Here is a 23061-nt window from a genome sequence, read left to right on the forward strand (position 1 = left end):
AACTATTTCAGGCACATTTATATATCAGAGATGGCACATTATTGGTGGAAACCTTTCAGTCACATACACACAGTTGGTAAGATCAACCATAACCTCCAAAAACAAAGATAGGGCCCCAACAGCACATTTTTATAATGTTCCCATATATTATAATGACAATATACAAATAAACAGTTTAAAGTGTCAACATGTAGCAACGCTAGAAAAAAAAAATTACTTGGATTCAAATAACCTTATTGAAACACTGGTTATATTTTTTTTTCCTAAAGTCAGAAAATTTAAAAGCATTTACAATTTACACAGTACAAACAGAGAATGATGTTTATGGTGCACCTCAGTCAGACAAGAAACCAGCTCAAACAGGCTCTTCATATCAGTGCAGTGTGTCTATTTATATCACTACAGTACAGAGCAGTTCTTAGACATTGGGAGCTAAGATTTCTTCGAAGAACGCTTGGTTCAGTTCTGTCCCACTGCTTTCAACGATGACATCCAGCTATTTCACAAATGACAGTCCAAGTGTTTTAGCATCACGTATACACAATACATTTCACTGGAAGCCAGATATGATACAAAACAGTTAATTAGAAATAACTTTAAAACCATGTATATAGGTTATTTCAGTGGTTGAGTCACTTAGGACCCTTGTTGTGGCTAAACAGGCATGTGACATCATGTTGTTGTCTTTATCTCAGATCCCATATGACTCAACTGTCTTGACATTTAGGGCTTTGCTACCTTCACTCAGTTTTGGCAACACACTGTAGGATGGAGCTGATTGAAGCAATGGAAGATTACAGCCAAAATACACACACCCCTGATTCTTGTCAGTTCACAGTTTTCCTGTTTTGCACAACTTGCACATATTTCATCACAGGTTCTGTATTTGCCATCAAATTTGGAGCAACGATCAGCCGAAGGAGGTTCTGACGTCTTCAAAGCTGGTGTCTGGTGGTTGAATCGTCTTCTTTCCAAGCGCCGGGCTCTTATGTCATGGTGAAAGACACGACATACCCATGTGGCGCTGCATGTCATTTTTATTTCATTTTTTAACTGAAAACGAGCAGACTGGAGTTTGTCATAGAAACATTTCTCTGAGGCAGAGCTGGACTGGAGGCAGACATAATCCTATATCAGTTGGGTTACAGCAGTAACCTCAACACACCGAGGGACCAGCACAACTGTTTGGGTTTCACAGATGTGTTAGACTCATGAAAGCTAGTGTCTTGTCTGACCCAACTTGCCTCTCAAATAAGGATTTTGAACACTTCCCAGCTAGCTGGTATCTGCACAATCTGATGATGGTGATAATGCTAAGATGTTGATGATAATGGTAAATACAGTTGTCTGGATGTCACACATGGCGCTGTAACTTTTTTTTTTACACAATTGTTCACTCATTCGCTGTTTCCTAAATAATTTATCTGTATAGTGGAATAAACTGGGATTTTGCACACTTATTGCTGACAGATGTAGTCTCTCATAATCACAATTAAAAAATAATCAAATATGCATTTAGCATACGTGAAGCATTGCATTGTGGTATTTTTTTTAGCAAAAGGTAATGTACATGATATAGACGATTATTTTTTCATTCTATTGTGAGAATTGCTGAGGGCAGTGTATAGTGCGCTCATTTTACTCTTTTAAGTAAATTCCTGTAAATGTTCTTTTGCTTTGTTCTCTTAATATTAAAGTCAAATGAAACGACAAAACCTGCCTGTCAAGCAAACACAGCTCTCTTTTAGCCTTTATCTTCCGAACAAAACAAAATTAAAGATTGTCACCAATACACGCAAGTGAAATTAGCTAGCTGACAACCAATCTTGAATCTTAAAGTTATTTTTCAGTGGCCTTTAGAGGTCTTTAAGGCACTTGTCCATTAGTTTAAGGATTGGACTACGTACTTAAAATTGCAGTTTCTAGGTCTGATAGCTAGCCTTAATCTGCTATCATGAATGCCATATCAAGTAAGAGTCATTAGCATTACCACCTCTGTCTCAGTGTTCTCAGTCTTCCCCCATATAGTTTGCCAGGGAGGTTATTTGGCTCTGCACTTACGGTTTAACAATAATATAAGTAGCTCTGCCTCAAAAAATGTTTGAATTTCTAAAACTACAATCTGTTGGACAGTGAAACGGGACTCTCTTTAATGACAGGTGTCAATTGACTGGACAGCATGAGGTGCTGCTGGAAAATATGTTCTCCTCTCAGACCTCCAGGAGACTCTGTGGCCGCTCAGGTGCTTGTGGGGGGTCAGGCTGGAGGCGACAAATGGGCTTGTTGCACATGGGGCAGACGCTGCGGATCTCTAACCATTTCAGCAGACACCTGAGAAAAGCAGATGTGAGAAATATTATCTCGTTTTGTAGTTTCAAAGGAAGACAGAGTATGCAAAGGTATGTAGGTGGGTCTAGGTAGAAACTTAAGGTATCGAGACAAGAAACAGAAGTTAAAACAAAGGACTGAACAGACATACGGTGCATTAACACAGTCAGAAAGTTAAGCAACTGATCTAAAAGAAATGTCACACCTACACTGCAAGGCAAAAACAGGTCTCAGTTGCATAAAGCATGCTCATGTTCAAACATGCAAGGACATATGTTGTCAGGAATTTGTGTCATTTTTGGCTTCGCTCACCATGTTTTCTGAATTTCTCTGACTGCTTCAGCTGTTTAACTTGAATCCATCAAGAAGTTGAATCATTCCTTTAAACTGGTTAGCCAACATTTAATTCATCAAGAAGTCTTATAAATAAAGGCCAGGATAACATTTAGGGGTTTTAAAAGTGAGGCCCATGGAGCCACTGAAAGATACAGATAAAATGGCTGTTCCAAAAGTGTTATTCCATGATTTCAAACTGATTAGGTGTCAAACATGATGGACGAGTCAACAAAAATTTGCTGCATCATTACCAATTTGTGAAACAGCTAAACAAATGAATCTGTCTGGAGTTTTTGCATTCGAACATGTTGGTAAATGTGGAGTCAACTGTCCAATCTCATGGAAGTCTGATCATTATCAGGCACGGCTGCAGAACTTACTTCTTGTGAAAAGCATGGGAACATGGGCACACTCCAAGCTCATCTCTGCTGCGAAACTCTTCTAAACACACCGCACATGTTTGCTGAAAAGGGGAAATGACAGATTATGAAATCAATACATAACCAGTATTCCTGACAACTTAACTATTTAATACAGAATATCCTGATACAAGCACTACCCTAACTCCTCATTTCAGTATTCAGCATTTATAGTCAGAACAATAATGCATCCATTCAATAGCTACTGCTGTATAATTCTTTGCTAAAATAATCACCAATATAGCTTTGCATGACTGCACTGAAATAATTTGATCACTGCCATAACCCCTTGTTCATACTGTACATATATATATATATATATATATACTAACAATATTCTATTTTTGCATTTGAAGAAATAAACCCTTTTCAACATCCAGGTAATGATGGAAAAGCACACAGACATTTCAAATTAGCCTATCCTGCCAATGTCAAATTTGGTAGTTTAACAATAAGAAAGCAAAATGATAGCCCTAAAGTGTTTTTTGGAGATCTTCTGGCAGCTCACACAGTTTACAGATTTTTGCGACATGTGAGCAGATCCACTCTTTCTGTTGTGTGACTTGTGGGACAACACCACTTTCTGAAATTAAGCTAATTTAGTCTGCAGACTGACATCTTTGAGTACACTCAGTTTTCTCACTTTTTCCAAAACCTGGTCACAATTATTGTGTGTATATGTATATTATGTATTATGAATTTGGGACATAGCTTGTATGACAGCCCTAAGAACTGTCACAAGACTGCAACAGTGTATATACCGGGGCATAGCTGCTGTGTCTAGCTAAGCAAAATGTCACAAGCTAATGGGTTCATTTCAGCAGCCTTACAGAAACAGACAGTTGGGGCTAAAGTAAAATAAATATTCATAAATTGAAGATTTTCACATAATTCACTGAAAATGTTTGCCTGTTAGCTCTGTGTTGTTCTAACATTTTTTTCTCATAGTGAGGATTTTCACCTGCCTTTAATTGGCAGATTTGCTCTCCGTTTTCAGCAGTAAATTTGTCGCCATAACTTAAATGGTATATCTTTTAAACACTAGATTCACTAAACTGCTTCAGTATGATTTCCACATTCATTTCATCTCATTTGCATTGGTCATCTCCTTTCCTTTAGACCGTTTTATAACAGTGCTCATCCTGTATTCAACTTACACCAAGAAGGCTCAGTTTCTTCCCCGTTCCTCTCAAAACAACCTGTTGACAAGAATGGATTTGTGACAAAACGCATATAGTTCACCAGACAAAAAAGCACATGATCTGAATTACAATTGGACAGTAGTCCAACTGGACATTGGACAGTAGTCCAACTGTCATAGTATTAACATATTACCTCGTTGTAACCGTACTGTTCTCTTGCACCTTGTTGCCTGAGTCTGTGAAGCACAAAAAAACATGCTGTAATTTAGAGTCATAAAGATAAAGATTCTGTGTCTGGTGGCTCAATATCAGTCTTCCTCGGGACATGTCTTGTCATGCTGTATGAATCAGCTGAGATTCTGCTTCAAGCAGTCCTGGAATTTACACAATGCCAGATTCAAGTAACAGCCTGTACATCTGCACTTACCATAAGCAGATCTGTAACACTTTCAAGAATGTGTCCTTGTATAAGGATTCTGACTGAAATTCTGTTTGAGTTGAGCAGACGTTGCTGAAAGCATAAATAGATTACTGTTATTTAGGGCTCAGTGAACCGGTAAAACGGTACTTGTAATTGAATTACATTTTCAAGTTTGAAACCTTCTTGATAATGACTGATTTTACATGCCTTCAAGGCAACTTTGGTGGCTTTACATGTTTTTAAATACACCTTTTCCATCACTAAAAGAATCTACAAACTCTACTTAGCCCCACAGTCTATTAGGGTTTTACAGATATCTTTCTGGCAGAGAAATAAATGTGTGTCCTCAGCAAAGGTAAAACTTTGAATAGCTTTTTCCAGAAATTCAGGAAGTTGACTGCTGTAAACTGACCCAAAAAAAAGCCCAAACTGTCTTTAATTTCCTTAAGGAGCATTCACTTGATTTGTCGAACAGACAATGCACCTTGTAATACAATGAGACCTCTTTAAATAGTCCAGCCATGGATGAAACATTCGCTTACTGCTAGGAAATAAGACCACTGACTTTGTTGTCACATACTGTATTCGGGTTGAAAATATATTCCCCCAGTGACTGAAGGGTGTAAACTGTCCTAAACTGTCCTACGCTATTTCGTGATTTACGAGCCACTTAGTAAGTTGGTTGTATGCTTATGGTCTTGTTCAGTTAAAGTTCGTGCAGTTCCTTCTACAAGAAGAAACAACACCCATATTGTATGCAAGGAGTTGTCTTGTACCTGAACAGGTAGCAGCAAAAGATGAGGCTGAGCATGAGGATGAAGAGGCCAATGCCCAGGATGATGATATAGACGTTGAGCGGCAGGTGGAAGAACTCTTCAGATGTCATCTTGCAGTAGGGGTCGACGTTCTGCAATCCAAGGTCACACAGACACCCTGAGAGGACGGCACACAGGAAATAACATTGCACAGAAGTATCGTGCATCAGTATCCCAGCAATCCCAGATGGTTTTATAAAAAGAGAATGCAACATTTCCTGTCAGTGTGAAAAGCCTCTGAAACATCATTTAGAAAAAGGCATTCTGAACTATCTGCATTTATATCAGCACAAATATTAAAGCCTATTTGTGTGGGAGCGGATCAAAGTTCAATTCAAACTTCCTACAGACGGCGAAGTACTGACAATTTTGACAATACATACAACTAGTTATGAAACTGCAACTTATCCATCACATCAACATATAATATATTCATGAAAGGTTGGTATTGGCCAGTATGTGCATCTAAATCAACTGTGTTCTGAGCCAACTTTGTCTCCACACAAAGAACAAGGCTCCCATGCAATATGCATTCATGTTTTCAGGCTTTTAGAAAATATATGAACACGTCATTTTCTAAACATGAGTAGCCACAGTAAACAAGCTACAGTCAGTAAACCCCCAAGTAAAGAATGAAGCCTACATCATGTGGCATTTAGAAACTCAGAAGAAATGACAAAGAAAATTTGTATGACTGAGAGTGTTTTACACATGGCATTTAAAGACTGAATTCATCTGAAAGCACTAAGAGATTTAGCCGCGTCGTTTATTGCTTAGAATGATGTTAGCACAAATGGTTTGCAACACTTGTAAAAGTGTGGGTGAGCAGCCATGCTTTATTTCTTTAATAATCACATTCATTCATTCATTCATTCATTCATTCATTCATTCATTCGTGAATGGATGTGATTATTTGACAATTTGAATGTGATATTCTTCAATTTCTCCAAACCTGATTCTTGTTGCGGAGACCAACTTAGAAACCAAAAAGCTGGTCGTCCAATACTTTGACAGTTTATTGTAGCCTTTCACCTTATTTGCTAAGGTTAGAATCAGTTTAGGTTCAGGTTAGAGATTCTTATGACTCAGTCGTACAACTTTACTGTTTTGGTTTAGTCTCACCACTCTCCTCAACCTTCTTTCCTGCCACAATAGGCAGCTGTTTTCAGCTAAAAAGCTGGATGCTGCCATGGTGGTGTAACATCAGACAACTGACCCCTACTTCTACCCCAACTTTTTCATCAAGTCGGGGTAGATGGATTTGCCAAGTTTACAAGTAGGAACTCCATTCCATTAAAGTTTTTCTTGTAGGAGGTTCCAAATTTTTGAGTTTCGAGTTGTCTGGAATGCAGCACAAGATTAAGTTTCAAATAAATTACATAATTAATTGCCCCCAGATGGATAGTAAAACAAGTTTGCATGTAGAACTGTGTATCTTCTTCTTCTTACAATAAACCCTTTACCTCTTAGAGGAGCATGTCTACAAATGTTGTTTTGTTAGGATGTATGTGTACACTGTAGTTTGTGTGTTCTCGTTTAGCTTGTCGTCCTGTTTGTTTATCCTTGTTCTGTGTATGTACACTGACAGCTATGCAAGACCGGACTCAGATTCCTCGTATGTGTACATGTGCCAGGCCATTAAGAGTGATTCTGATTCTGACTTGGGATATTAGCCCACTCATCTCCATCATGGTCTTGCCTGTGTATTTCCATGGTCAACACAGGTCTTCATGACAAATATATGCCATCATACATCACCTTTCTGGTCCTGCCCATAGTTTCCCTGTGTCCACTCCTATGGAAAGGATGTGGGGTATAGGTATCTGTGTAACGTACAAGGCCTGGCACACATCAATGAAGCCTTGTGTTTCAAATTGCAATGCAATACTGCTTACACTGTAGTGATTTCTGAGCTGGGGAGTTTTTCAACTTGGGTGAAATTGAGATATTGTTGCATGTGTAGATGATACTAAAAGACAGTATCATCCTGCTGCCATCTGGCAAGAGATACAGAAGTATCCATTGACACCACCAGACTGCAGAGCAGCTTCTTTCCCCAGGCTATGAGACTCTGCAAAATAGTTTTATTTCTGTATATAATCTTTTTCATTTTCGTCTGTATGACATTTGCTTTTGAGAGAGGCATAAAGGGAACTACAGACTTTATTTCATTATACAGCCCTGTTGTAAAATGTGTGTAATAACATCTATGGAGGTGCCTAATTTCCAATTTTGTATTTAAATATAGAGTGATTGAGAAATTAGGAGAAGGGGAGAGATCTGTGTTCAGGAACTCATTTTTGTTTACTTTACCTTTTTACTTGGATTTTTTGTAGGTTAGTTATTAGTTATATAGACAAAAGTGTCTGCCAAATGAATGTAATGTAATGTAAAATCTTTATGGCATAAATCCATAGTAATCAGAATCGCGCTTAATAAGCTACTGAAGAAGAGTCTATTAAGGGAGAATTTAGATTTTGGTTTCTACTGGTGTTTGCTATCCTCATAATGTTCAGTGGCTATTTCAGAAAAGAAACCTCACACACAATTACAGTTTATACTCCAACACTGCAAAGCACTTTCATGTGAACTTTTACAACCATCCTTGCGTCACACAGGAATGTGTTCCACTTGCTTCTTGGCCCAAAAGTAGTTACTCTGCTCAGGGAGAAAGAAGTTTTCAGCCTGAGGGACATGGCAGTTCTCATTCCACATGGCTCAGATCAGCCTTATACCGCAGTAACTCTTTCGTAAGGTTCAGTGCCACAACTTATACTGTGGTGGTGACCAGTTTGTTCAAAAGTAATTCTTTAATGGACCAAGGGTGCAGTCTTCGGTTGTACAGTGGGGGGTCTTAGGGACGGGATCGACAGGAGGTTTGGGTGAAGGAGGAGGCAGCTTTAATCTTAGCACAATGTTAGTAAATCATTGATAGTGGAGTACTAAAAAGGTAGGCCACTGTGCAACTTGACAAGACTGTACCTGAACACTGTTAAAAGGAATAGTAGCTTTGGTTTTATGTGTTTGGGCTGGAATAATTATAGAACCTGATTACATAGAAACAACCTTTAGAGGTCTCAGTTGTTTATTTGAATATATTTGAGGGTAAAACACATAATACACACATTGTGATTATGGTTCTTATTGGTTATGTCATAAGTTTGTGTTTAAAAATTCACCCAAGATAGGATTGTGCCAACTATAAACCCAGTGGCAAGTTTGTGTGGAAAGTTTCCTTCCTAAGTTTCAAGGTAGTGATTTACTAAACTTAGAAATGAACTAGTACTTAGCTAGTAAAGCCTTTAGTAATATGTGAATTGGTAGCTTAGTGTGGTCCAATCAAACGACATTAAAAGGAAGTCAGTGGCATCATAAGCTGTAATATTACTTTTTAACAGTTTTAAGAGGGCAAACAATAGATTATATTTAACCAGTTAATCCTTTTTAAATGTAGGTATTACTTAAATGCAGAAAAGCAGAAATATGTATGTCTCAGAATCAGTAGTATTCATGCAGGTTAGAATGAGTATTATATTTAACCTGTTAGTTATTGGGTGTGAATATTTAGTAACACATCTCTACATAAGAAATAGTAGCTGGCTGTAACTTCAGTTTGGCAACTGATGACAGGGAAAATACAGCTTGTTGTTTCCTCTCTAGTATGAGAGAAAAGTAACTGGAGTACGGACGCCAAGCTTTGGTGATGAAGACTTCCGTAACCATGGAACTGGGCAGAATTATCATCAGTTACCCGTGTGCCAGACACAGTAAGGGAACACAAGTGAAGGTGGAGGTTAATAATGGAAATAGGAGGAGAAAATAAGTTGCCTTGTGCCAGCTCCTCATCAGTATGGGGACAGGTAAATCTACATGTTGGTGATAAACTCCATCACTGAGGAACCTGACCTATCACCCAACAAGTGGGATGGCATGGTAGCTATCTACATCACATGCATCTGAAACAGCCTGTGTATCAGTGTAGCACTGTGGAAGTGCTTAGTTAGCTCTTTATGAGGCATGTGGGACGGGGAGATAGAGGTTGGGGGAAAAGCGAGCATCACTAGAGCTAGCCAGCTATTATCAGCTAGTGATACAGCCTGAGCGGCACAAGCCTAATATTTAGCAGGTGTCATACGCCACCAGGCGACACAAAGCATCTTTTTCGGAGGCAAACCTAGTAACGCAGCCAGCAGTAAATATAAACAAGCCTAGATTAACTTGACCACAGTTGACCAAGCCAGGGCTAGCTAGTGCTAAGACAGATTAGCAAATGCTAGCAAGTCATGGAGTAGGCAGAGCTGGCCACCTTGTCTAGCTAGTGATGTATCCTGAGCGGTACTAGCATAGCAGTTAGCATAAGTGTGCTGAATGTTGTTGAAGAGGAACTTCCTCAAAGACAGGCTGGTCATCTTGTGGTACTAGTGGCATGGCTAGTTAGCCACTGCTGCCTCCCTCCGCAGCACCAGGCTAAGCAGAGGGAGCAAGCAGGTTGAACAGGTAAAGAGAAATTTCAACAGGACTTGCTTGAAGGATCATCTCAACAACAACGGACAGTGAGGAAGGTTTCGCTGAATGCTGTGTCTGTACCAAAGTTGGCTGAGTAAAACAAGGAGCCCAGCGATGGCATGCATGTGTTTCATTGGGCATTCATGCTCCCACCTGATTGTGTGGCGAGTGCAAAAGATCTGTCTTGGGTGTTGAGATAGAGCCTCGATGGGGTACACCAACAGCGACACCCGTTAGAAGGTGAAGTACTACCAAAATAACTAGTTTGTGTGGTGAAACACTGTTTAATTGCTTTGTAAATCTCCAGCAAAGACATACGTTATTACTAGGCCAAGTTTAAAATTAATAAACAAACTGTGCAACTGGCTCCAGGACACTTACCGTTACACCATTGGACAGGATGCATCAAATCTGCAGATGTCCGGTTGGCAAACCCAAAAATCTCTGGGGTCGTGACCTCTTCAATATCACAAAGTCTGGTTTCCACAAAAGAACAGCTTTGACCTGTACGTCCACTACTGTTTAGGTTCAAACTAGTTTAAACTGATAGTTGATAGAGCAGATGTGCACTGAATTAAGCAGAATTAAAGCAGACCTGTTCAGAGACTCCCAGTTCCTCAAGAAGACATTACTCAAATAACAAGCTGCTCAATTGATACCTTAGTCTGCAGTGATGATTTACCCCCCAAAACACAATACAAACATCCACTTTAATTGAGATGTAGACTCCCAAAGAACTGTGAATGTATCAGAGAAAGAAATGTAGGTATCCTTGTGTATTCTCCAAAAGACAAATCGAACAGTTGGAAATTAACCTGTGAGCCTTGTAGACAGAAAGACAGTACGAGAAAATATACTCCAAATCCCATCCAGCACTCTGGCTTTGTACCTCTGGCCGAGCGCAGTCCCTGCTTTTTTGTTTTGTCTCCCCTTCAAAACATTGTCACGAGTCTCTCCCTCCCTTCCTCCTCTTTTTTTCTTTTCTCTTCTCTCTTCCTCACTTCTGTCTCCTCTGTCCTCTTCTTTTAGATTTCCATGTTGCTTTCCTCCTCTCTGGCTGTGAAAACCTGCCGTATCCAATTATGGAGAGACAAAGGAAAGGACATTGATGGGTTTCCCGGCAGCACGGCCAGCCAACCAGGCGACCAGGCAGGCAGAGAGGCAGGCAGGCAGCCTCAGTGTTTCTGTGGAAAGCAGCGCCTCATATCTTCCCCTGTCTTCCTGTACTGAACAAAGAACACAGGAAGACAATGCTGCTGATGTTAATTCAGATCCAGGCTCTCCCCTTTTCTCCGGTATTTTCCTCTCACATTCACTCTCCTCCTCTCTCCTTCCTCGTCTCTCTTCTCTACTTCTCGTCTACAGCCCTCAGTTTGTAAACAGATCCCTGCTCATGTGATTCGCTGTCTGCATCACAGCTCTGCTTTCACCGCCCCCTCCTTCCTTCTTCCTCCCCTCCCCTCCTCACCCGTCTGCCTGCCCTCCCTTTACCTCTCGCCCCTCTGGGTTTTTCCTTCCACACACACCCCCACCCTGCCCTCCTTCCTTTGCAGCTGCAAGCTATTATTTAAGTAGGTGCAGAGCAGATGGCAGACAGGCAGATGTGGAAACAGGCGTGGGGATAGGCTGTGATATGATAGTTATAAGGTAGTTTGATTGATTACATGCTATTTGTACGATAAATCGACACCAACTCTGGTTTATACAAACTCTCTCCTTGTTTATATAAAGATCATAACCTGAACTGATTCAGATAGAATTTAATCAATTACCACCATGGCTGGACCATAAACTCGGCAAAGCGGGCAATTGCCCCAGGGCAACTAACTCCACTACCAATAGCAATGCATTATATATTGTAGGTAATTAATAAATACACCTTGTTTAAAAACTTATTAAAAAGTAATTTAATAAAACTAAAAAAATCTGTCAGCATTTAGTCATTTTCAAATAAATTATATCATAAATAATTACAATGCTATGTCAGTATTGTTACCCTAACAGTGTTTTAAAACCTTCATAGGCAAACCACAAAAATTGTTCTTCCCTTGGACCTACATACTGTATTTTTCCCCCATGACCCCCCATATGTACTAATTAATTACACTGTAATTTGCAGCTGTATTTTAAAGCATTACCATATTTTGTTTTGCAATTTTGGGGCAGGTCTGTGGTCAGAGTTAAAGGGGCACTCAACCAATTTTACACATCATGTTCAGTTAACTCCTCATAGGGAGTACTATTCAGCCTATAATACAGCCATATGAAGTGAGAGCCACCGATGTAGAGAGCTAAAATAGAAGAATATCTGTTCTGGCAGAAGAGTTTGAGATGGACAACTAAAAAGAGCCATTACAAAAACAGAGAGAGAGAGAGCAGAAAGTTAAACAAGATAAGTAAACATGAGAGAAAAACAAGAAAGAAAAGAAAGAAAGTAAATGTAAATGCTTCGTATTTGTATAGCGCCCTTCTAGTCTTTTTGACCACTCAAAGCGCTTTTACACTACATCTGCATTTACCAGTCATACACATTCATACACTGAAGTGCTCAAACGGAAACTAACATTCACACTCATTCATACACTGGCGGAACAGCCGCCAGGGGCAATTCGGGGTTCAGTATCTTGCCCAAGGACACTTCGACACGCAACCAGGGGGAGCCAGAGATTGAACCGCCGACCTTCACTTCCTCCGAAAGGAAGACATACTTTATTAATCCCACAAGGGGAAATTCAATCATGTAGAATCAGACGTGTAGTTGGCACATCTATGACAGATGGATTTTAAAATGTTCATCATCAGTATGGTGAGATATGTGAGGATTACATAGAAACAACACAAAACCTGATGTTTTGAGCTTATTCACTTTAGCTTGTTCAGTTTGTTCTCACCTCTCTAATGAGGTGTTACACTGTTCTCTTGGAGGAGAGCTGAGACTCACATGTTCTGCTGTCTTACTCTGTTTGTTGTTTGCTGCTACTTCATTTCAAATGCTCTCACCTGACCAAATGAACTGAGCCAAGGGAGTAAACACTCCAGAGTTCAACTAAACCACTACACACGCGTGCGCGCGCGCGCACACACACACACACACACACACACACACACACACACACACACTTTGTGTAAGTAAGAAAAGATTAATGCAACCAGTGAGTTTATTTCTGCCTCGAGAGCTGCTTTGACATATTTGTAGAACTACAACTACAACCTACTAAATTATTTCAGTTATTAACCAGTAAACACTTTATGAAGTAGAAAACACATTTTTTCAAAGAAAACATGTGGTTGCTCATATGTGCAGTTCACAACGAAAGACAAAAATCAACGCATTTTAGATGTAATGTAATGTAAGCATGTAGGGGAGTTCTAAGAGTTCATAAGCTAAGTTCTCCTGCAAAACCAATTGATTTGATTTGATTTAACTACATAATAAGACATTAAAATGGACATAGAATGGAAAAGAGGTCACTTACTGGAAGTGGCATCTGGGAAAATTTAATATATGAGAATAATAAGCAAATAAGGTTAAATGGTAGAATTAGAGGCATGACAAAAAGACACATGATCTGCTGGCACACTAACTATAACATGAAAATGTTAATTACCTTTTATTTACTTGTAAGTAATACTTTTTAAATAGAATTTGCAGTTGTTTTCATCTGAGGAGGGTAAATGAATCAGAATGAATAGTAAGAATGAATAGAAAGGTAAAACCCCAAAGATAAAAACCCAACTAATATTCTGGTTGGCTGCAAAGCAATATAAGATGTTTTAGCTTTAACCTACAACATGAGGTCCATCTAGTGGCTGATGTGCAGAAGTGCAGCATATGGCTGACCACAGCCCCTAGAAGGTGAATTTTGTGTATGTGTGTATTTACTTGCAAATGTGTTTGAGTGTGTTCAAGTCCAATATAAAAAACAGTATATTAACATCTGGTGAGAATTAGATGCTATAAAGACTTAACCTGTGCTAATAAGACCTGCATCAATTTGAGTTTTGTTAATCTTATTGAATAAATATATATATATATATATATATTTATTCAATCATGTCGAATCAGATTGAATAAATATATAATTTATTCAATAAGATTAACAAAACTCAAATTGATGCAGGTCTTATTAGCACAGAGCATTCAGAGCATTCAGAGTATACTATACTTTGTTTTTATGATTCTGGAGTTTTTTCCCTAAGAGCAGCTTCCACGGTTCACAAGCATTTAGTGTTATTCAGTATACAGGACAACATGTCGAACTTGTCAAAATTATTCCTGTATTTAAGATTACAGTAAGTTTATGATTATTGTTAAAAGTAAACATTCAAGCATAAGTCTAAAACATTTGCTATATGGTCATACCCACAATATTGTTACTTCAATAGTGAGATCCTGAGTCATCATGATCAATATTGTTATCTAATTTTGAAAATCTCCCCTCTCTGTGTCCGTGTATTTCCCAGATCACTGAATACAACACAGGCTACAACTCCAAGTTTTTACTCTTCAGTACACACTAGTGTGTTACAAAATTTAAATCTTTTTACAGCTTCTTCTGAGTAAGTTGCTCAGTTTATTCATTTTGCAAAAAAGTGTCCAACTCTGCAGATATACAGGTATTTATTAATATTATTCTGTGTTGTTTTGAACATGTGGAAACTGTTTGATCAGGCTTGCTGCTCTAGTGCTCTAGCTGTGGCAGTCTCAGAGATGACAAAAGTTTTACTTTAATTATTTTAGGCAACCAAAAAACACGATATAGCAGAAAATCACAGTTCAAATGTCCCATTACCTGGATGTAAGCTGGTGGATACAGTGTGTCGAACAGAGAGGGTAGTCTCTCTCCGTGTCGTGTCATGAACCCATCTTGTAGGAGACTTTCTGATCTTTCATTCTTGTGGGCCTCCCTGACCTCTCTGGGTTCGAACAGACCCACGAGGATCCTTTTGTTGCCACTCAGTTTAATCACGGCTACGGCAGCATCATCAGCATTCGAGAAAGTCACCAGGCTATATCCAAATCCAGTTTTCACTATTCTGAGGGAAAAAAATCTTATCTTTACTAAACCATTGACAACAGGGAAGAACAGTTCAAAGTGAAAGTGAGTGAACTTTTCAAAATAAGTCTGTAATAAAGTTATCTGAACACTAATAACATATCCAAAAGGTAAGGACATGTTGAGCAGATCCTCAGCATTCAATTCTGTGCACAGGTTTATTATTACCGTCTGCCAGGGCAAAACATTTGTTCAAAACTGCCTTCTGAAAGTGGTTAAGACTCTACATTATCAGAGAGCAGTGAGTACATTTTTGAGTTTGGTCCATGCCTAATTTACCTTTAAATCAATAGTGTCCCAACTAATCTTCTTAGCCAATCCTTGTTTATCCATGTCCATCCTGTATGGAGACCTGTTTCAAAATCTCTGAAGTAAACACCAGGTTGTGCAGTATTCCAGCACAGCAACAATGAGTGCATTTACATGCACACATACTGATTATGATTGGGTTTTTTAAAATATTGCGGTTATGCGTCTATACATCATATCCTGGTTTCAGAAACCAGGATAAGTCCTGATCCTGGTTTTGTGAAACATGGAAATGCTACTTGGGAGTAACTTACTAAAATAGAAACCAAAATAACGTGTCATGTGAACACCTTATCCAGGTTTCTGAAAATTCTTTGTTGGTACAGAACTTAGTGACCAAGATGGTGAGAAATCAAGACACATCTGCTCAGATGATCAGTTATCGTGAATACAGGAATATGAATAACCAGGTTTCTCATGTTGCATGGAAACATCATATCACAAGTAAGATCAAAACCTGGATAACACTTGTATTCAATGTTGTTTCAGGGTTTTGACATACTGACATTCTAGTGTAGAGAGCAGCTTTCATTAGAAAATACAGACGTGCTCAAATTTGTTGGTACCCCTCCACAAAAAACGAAGAATGCACAATTTTCTCTGAAATAACTTGAAACTGACAAAAGTAATTGGCATCCACCATTGTTTATTCCACATTTAATAGAAATCAGACTTTTCTTTTGATTGTTTATTCAACATAATATTGTAAATAATAAAACAAATGAAAATGGCATGGACAAAAATGATGGGACCGCTAACCTAATATTTTGTTGCACAACCTTTAGAGGCAATCACTGCAATCAAACGTTTTCTGTAGCTCTCAATGACACCTCTGCACCTGTTAACAGGTAGTTTGGCCCACTCTTCCTGAGCAAACTGCTCCAGCTGTCTCAGGTTTGATGGGTGCCTTCTCCAGACTGCAAGTTTCAGCTCTTTCCATAGATGTTCGATAGGATTCAGATCAGGACTCATAGAAGGCCACTTCAGAATAGTCCAACGTTTTGTTCTTATCCATTCTTGGGTGCTTTTAGCTGTGTGTTTTGGGTCATTATCCTGTTGGAAGACCCATGACCTGCGACTGAGACAGAGCTTTCTGACACTGGGCAGTACGTTTCGCTCCAGAATGTCTTGATAGTCTTGAGATTTCATTGTGCCCTGCACAGATTCAAGGCACCCTGTGCCAGGCGCAGCAAAGCAGCCCCAAAACATAACCAAGCCTCCTCCATGTTTCACTGTAGGTATGGTGTTCTTTTCTTTGAAAGCTTCATTTTTTCGTCTGTGAACATAGAGCTGATGTGACTTGCCAAAAAGCTCCAGTTTTGACTCATCTGTCCAAAGGACATTCTCCCAGAAGGATTGTGGCTTGCCAATATGCATTTTAGCAAATTCCAGTCTGGCTTTTTTATGTTTTTCTTTCAGAAGTGGAGTCCTCCTGGGTCTTCTTCCATGGAGCCCACTTTCGCTCAAAAAGCGACGGATGGTGCGATCAGAAACTGACGTACCTTCACCTTGGAGTTCAGCTTGTATCTCTTTGGCAGTTATCCTTGGTTCTTTTTCTACCATTCGCACTATCCTTCTGTTCAATCTGGGGTCGATTTTCCTCTTGCGGCCGCGCCCAGGGAGGTTGGCTACAGTTCCATGGACCTTAAACTTCTTAATAATATTTGCAACTGTTGTCACAGGAACATCAAGCTGCTTGGAGATGGTCTTGTAGCCTTTACCTTTACCATGCTTGTCTATTATTTTCTTTCTGATCTCCTCAGACAACTCTCTCCTTTGCTTTCTCTGGTCCATGTTCAGTGTGGTGCACACAATGATACCAAACAGCACAGTGACTACTTTTCTCCATTTAAATAGGCTGAATGACTGATTACAAGATTGGAGACATGTGTGATACTAATTAAAGAAACTAATTAGTTTGAAATATCACTATAATCCAATTATTTATTATCTTTTCTAAGGGGTACCAACAAATGTGTCCAGGCCATTTTAGAATATCTTTGTAGAATAAGCAATAATTCATTTCTTTTCACAGCTTCTTTGCTTTATTCTATGACATACCAAAGGCATGCAAGTATACATGATAAAATAGCTTTTAATTTCATCACTTCTCAGGAGGAATGAAGCATTATTTCAATGAGCTGTAAGGGTACCAACAAATTTGAGCACGTCTGTAAATATTCTGAGGTTGAAGATGATTAAACTTAAAGTGATGACAACTTTTAGAGCAATGTTGGGCAATGTTGCCGTCAATGGTAATGAGTAAAGATTACTACCGTAAACCCCTTCCCCCACCACTCCGCCACCTGCCCCGCCGCTATCCGTTCAAGGCATAGTCGGACTTGCCACCAGCAACACTGCTCAAAAAGTTGCCCTGTGTATCATCAGCTTTAGGTTGCTTCCTAGAAATGTAATTCCAGTGAAGTGGTCTGTAACTGCACACTTGTCAATGCAACAGAAGTCCAATGTCTTGTTTTATCTTTCTGACTGCACCATAATGGACAGATGACCTAGGAGTTCAAATTCATAAACAGTTGCAAACTGTCATCAGGTGGAGGGGACATTTAAATCAATCATAATAACACATGGCTGAATTCCATTTAGCTGCTTCAGTTCCAGGATCTTGAGCCTTTGCTAATGTTATTGGTTACACTTTTTTGTGCCTTTTATACTGTCACCTGTCAATATGTTTAGTTCAGTTCAATGTGTTTATTGGCATTAATGTTTCAGTTAAACGATGTCGCCAAAGTGGTTTGCAGCAAAACCAAAAAGTTTATATTTCAATATGACATAACCAGAATGAATGCAATCAAGGCCAAAAATGTAGCAGTTGTAAACAATAATAACAAATACAGATAGAACGTACACTACAAACAGGAATTAACAAGATGTAACCTGCCATGCAGTGAACCTTAAGTGCAACAGTTGGCTGAGTCAGGTTGTGACACGGGGACACATGGCAGCAGCAAGCGTACCGTATGTCCTTCTCCTAGGATTAATTTATTGTTATCTTCAAGTTCTTTGAGATCTGGTATTAATAGATAATTAATTATTAATTAATAGTTTGGATGTTGAAGTATACTTGGGCAAGATGCTGAACTCAAAATTGCTTGATGGCTGTGCCATCGGTGTGTGAATGTGTATTTCTGTTTCTGATGACAGAGACACCTTAGCCTCTGCCTCAGTGTAAAAGCGCTTTGAGCAGTCAGAAAGACTAGAAAGGCGCTTTACAAGTACAGACCATTTACCATCCATCATTCATGTTAGGAGTGTTGTTGCTGCACAGTCTGTCCACCAGAGGGCACTCTGCAACTGCACTGATGGCAACACACCTGTGTGGAGACCACAAAACAGAGATCAGCTGACATAATCAGCTGTACTTTTGTTGTCAAAGTAGAGTATTAATTAAAAAAGGTTATTTTGGTGAGGTCTCATAACAACACATAATAAATGTTAATGATAATCTTTGTTTATGTTATGTGTTTTGAAAAGAAGAAAAAGAAAGAATATCGACCGATTTATTGAAATATCAGATTTTTGAATCCTCAAATATCAAAATCCATTCTTTGTTCTTAAAAATCCCATATTGGTCGGGCTCTAATCTAGACTTAATGTTAGTGCTAAATCACAAACATAAACACGCATAGCCAAAAGCTTGCACAAACATGAACTCTGGCCAGAGAAGTCAAAACACTTTCAAGAGGCCACATCTTCATTATCAGTGAGATGTGATTCCATAAAAATACTCCTGTAAAGATAAGGTGCTCCTAATGGCAACACTGTAATCACCGCACTGCAATACACTGACTGTAGTGTTTATATTGGAAGTGTAACTTTGTCATAAGTCTCACTCATAATTCCAAATTGAAGGCTGATTTTGAGCCAGAACCACGCTCACTATCTGAAAATCACTATCTACTATTTACTACAGTATAATCTACTGAGGCAGCGCTTGACCCATAACAGATGGTTTTGTTTTGCATTAAAGAACATCATAAAGTAGTAGCTGTTTAAGTCTCCTACACAGGTGAACTAAGGAAGACATGAGACTCAACAAGTAATAAAATCCGTTGGACAGGATTTTAACACATTAAAAAGGTTGTTGGGAGATGATTAAGTAGCTCCATTCTTTATAGGTTCAATGCATTTCAAACCACCATGAAAGAATCTAGCCCCATATTACCATGTGAACAAGATTCAGCAACATATTGACTGACTGTTATAATGTTGTTCATATATAAGTTCTCAATGTCTGTGCCTTAAATTGATGAATGGGGCTCACTTGGTTTGACTAACTGTCTGTACAAAAATTTAACTGCCGGGTAAATTTAATTTCCTTAATAATAGGTCATGTCACTAAGGCTAACATCTCAGCTTGAAGAAAACTTCAGAAGATCCAGATCAGGAGATGAGGTCAAGTGAGACCAGTACTTTTGTAATGACCAGGTTTGAACAGCCCCAGCAAAGTTTCAAGGATTGTCTATTTTCCACCAAATTGGGGAATTTGGAAAATATGGTTAAGGTTAAAAAAAAAGTTTGTTATAAAGTATGCCATGTCAAACACTGCATAGAATTACTTAATTCAAGCAGGGCTACACCCATGTTTCGACTCTTGGATTACATTTACATTTGGCAGACACTTTTGTCCAAAGCTACAAATGAGAGGCAATCCAAAAGCCATATAGGTCAAAGAGAAGCCTTGGAAAATAAGTTTCATGTTTCACCTGCCACAAGTGCCACAAGTTTTCAAGTCACATCAGTTTTTTAAGTGAGAGTGCAATAAAGAAGAATGGAGAAATAGAGCAAGAGAGAAAGAGCACATTAGGTTTGTAAATATTCTGAGAAGCGATTGGGGATGACAGCAAAATGAGAGTCTATGACAGAGCAACAGATTAATCAATTGACAAGGGGTTTACAATATATTTTAAATTTTTAGCATATGTCACATCTTCCATACATTAGTGGAGTCATTGTACGTATGCAATGTGCTTTTCTTTTTTCATCCAGTTGAATACAATGTCATGGTGTGACTTTCAGTCATTTGTTCTGTCATGTCCCCAGTAGGGGGCGCTCCAGGATCACACTTTAAATGCGGCACTTTCAAACACTTGAGTTGCAGAAGATGGCGCTGTTATTTGTTTTGTCCTGACTGAAACAGGCTCATCATAACAGCAGTAGAGCATTCGTGTCTTATGTTAACAGTTATTTTCTGCACCAACTATCACCAAGTATAAGCGCATATAATTCCACCGTTTTGAACACTCCAGGAGGCCAACAGTTTAACTGACGTGCTGACTTTTGTTGTGACATTGGTATTTATTGTATGCCTCTGATATGGTACTCCAGTTTTCATTTCTCCTTTTACTGTTGAAGGCTCATATGCCAAGGCTGACCATTCGGGCACTAGGTCAAGTTTGAGCCAGCCCAACAAATTACGTGCAAAGTTTTTTTTTAGCTGATTGCCACATGGAGCTCGGCCCCCTAGTGTGGTACAACGATAATATATGTAAAAGACTACCATGCCCTAACCAGATAGAACAAGATTTAACCAGCCTAAGCCTGACTTGCTTACCTCCAAACTTCACACACGTGTAACAATAAATTCCAGCACTGCACCAAAACAGAAGCCCCATTCTGTTGGCAGTGAGGGCCTGAAGGCAGCAGACCCTTGGTGAACAAAATCACTCTGAATGAAATGACATTTGTTTTCTTTTATTATTAATTAGTCTATATAAGACTGACAAACATCATAAAGCATGGCCTACTTTGAGTGAAAGGCATAAGTGAATTCCCCTCTGAAAATATAGCTGATGTTTTTGCCTTATGAAGATCACTTTTCATGAGTTGAGACACCTTTTTAACCTCAGACTTCAACTCCAGTGACTATACAGTACCTAATTATACATTCTCTAGAATAAATGCCTGTTCCCGAGAGTAGACACACACTTGCAGGTGTAATAACATATGGTTTGGGCATTTAAGATGAAATGGGTTTGTATTGAGAAAATATTCTTTATACAATGGGTGAGATATAAGCATACTCCCATTCAAACATGACAGTCTAATCTTGCATGCTTATTTGTTTGCTAATCTGATATCACAGTCAAAATCAGCATGGACAATTATGAGCATGTAGTAACATGTAAATTATAAACCACAACAGTTAAATCATCATAGAGTGTTTCATAGACCTATGAATAACTCTTGTGCCACATAGTGTACGTTTTAAGTTGAACTTCAGATACTGAATTTTTCAAGACTACTATATTCCTAAAAGTGGGCTGACCTGTTTGTGTCTAGAAATGTGTGTTTTCTTTTCTTCCAAGGGTAGCAGATTCTAGGAATGTGACAGCATGGAGGGCAAACCAAATGGCATTCATGAATCAACACACAGATAATAGGCTTTGAAATCTTGTTTGTTAATAACAAAGGCTCAGATATAGGCCAACTGTCTGGGGTGTGAGGCTGATCCAAGGACACTGACAAGTCAACGGTGCACAGGTACAATAACTTAGATTTGAGATGGAACATTATTGAACTTAACTTCAATAAAACAAATAAGATTTTTGGTTGCTTTCTTTTAAGTATTTGGGCGGGCATAATGATGCTCCGCACTTAGGAGCCTATGTATCATGACAATCAGAAATGCAGTTAGTGTAATGAATTCTGGAAGCATATGCTATAAATTGTGAAGCACTTTTTCTAATGATTGACGTGCAACTCAGGAACAACTAAAAAGGTGAAACTAGGTTTTGTTACAATTACACATTTTCATCAACTGATACAACTAAAACATGAAAAATGACATTTGCTTTCCAATACACATCCAACAGCCCAGGAAAAAAAATACAGAAATGAGATGACTGTGCACAAACAGCATTTCAGCACCACGCTACTTCAAAAAACAAATGATTTGTACATGTTTCTACGGGTCGCAGAGACATAAAGAAATTAATGGCATACAGTGTTGCTGGGTAAAAACTCAAACGCCCTTCGAAAAATCCTCCCTGAATGACTTTACTGGGTTGTGTACTGTCTCCACTACACACCAAATCCAGTATTTTTCCATCAAGTAGCGCGCTGGACCACGTGACCACAAAGGAGAAGAAAAAAAAACGTTGTCATGTTTGCATCCTCAATTGACAGCGGCGCTCACCGAATGTGGCTCTCAATTATCAAAAAATACACACTGCTACTAAATTTCTTGTCTCTGCTGCTACTGACACTGTATAATTATAAAGTCCGGCTTCCACTTTAGTACTGTTGTCCATTCGAGAAACAAATTCTCCTCCAGGTCGTTTTTCTAACCCCGTGCGTTCATGATCATGTAACCACTCCCACTCGTGGCTGGTGGAAAATTACCAGCTTACAAGCAACAGGCAAATGAATGATACTTTCGGTTTGTCACATCGTTCAAACCAAACGTGTGTCTGCATTAGACAGCCACCGTCCTTTCAGGATAAATTACATTTTACAGAGAGTTCAGGTGGATAAAATCACTAAATGGCATTAGTTTAACGCGTCGTATTGTACGCGCGTGCAGTAATGCTATGTTGCATTGACATTAATGAAGGTAATGTATAATTTGGTCCTCGGGAGCAGCAATAAACAGTGGTCGCTTACTTATTCGCTATTCTGATAAGCGGAGTCATGTAAGTCCACTCTGCATGGGAGTCTGCCCTCTTTTTCTTTCCGGGCGGAGTAGTCGCGTGGGCGCTTGAGTGAATT

General features: G+C 39.0%; 1 protein-coding gene across 2 annotated transcripts; it reads right to left on the bottom strand.

Moving 5' to 3' along the window:
• LOC119917397 (RING finger protein 122-like) lies at positions 1–11364 on the bottom strand. Of its 2 annotated transcripts, none has more exons than XM_038737719.1 (6): positions 10349–11364; positions 5423–5553; positions 4419–4461; positions 4241–4282; positions 3045–3127; positions 1–2331 (listed from the first exon to the last, which is right to left on the bottom strand). In XM_038737719.1, exons 2-6 carry the CDS (start codon positions 5530–5532, stop codon positions 2211–2213), a joined length of 399 nt encoding a protein of 132 aa, XP_038593647.1. In that variant the 5' UTR covers positions 5533–5553; positions 10349–11364; the 3' UTR covers positions 1–2210. The 2 variants fall into 2 exon arrangements, with proteins under 2 accessions (XP_038593647.1, XP_038593646.1); XM_038737718.1 differs by having other exon boundaries at positions 5423–5579; positions 10349–11361.
• Positions 11365–23061: the final 11697 nt, after the last annotated feature.

The sequence above is a fragment of the Micropterus salmoides genome, unplaced genomic scaffold, assembly GCF_014851395.1.
Source record: "Micropterus salmoides isolate LMB-PRFRI ecotype aquatic unplaced genomic scaffold, ASM1485139v1 Ms_hic_scaffold_22, whole genome shotgun sequence".
Taxonomy (NCBI): domain Eukaryota; kingdom Metazoa; phylum Chordata; class Actinopteri; order Centrarchiformes; family Centrarchidae; genus Micropterus; species Micropterus salmoides.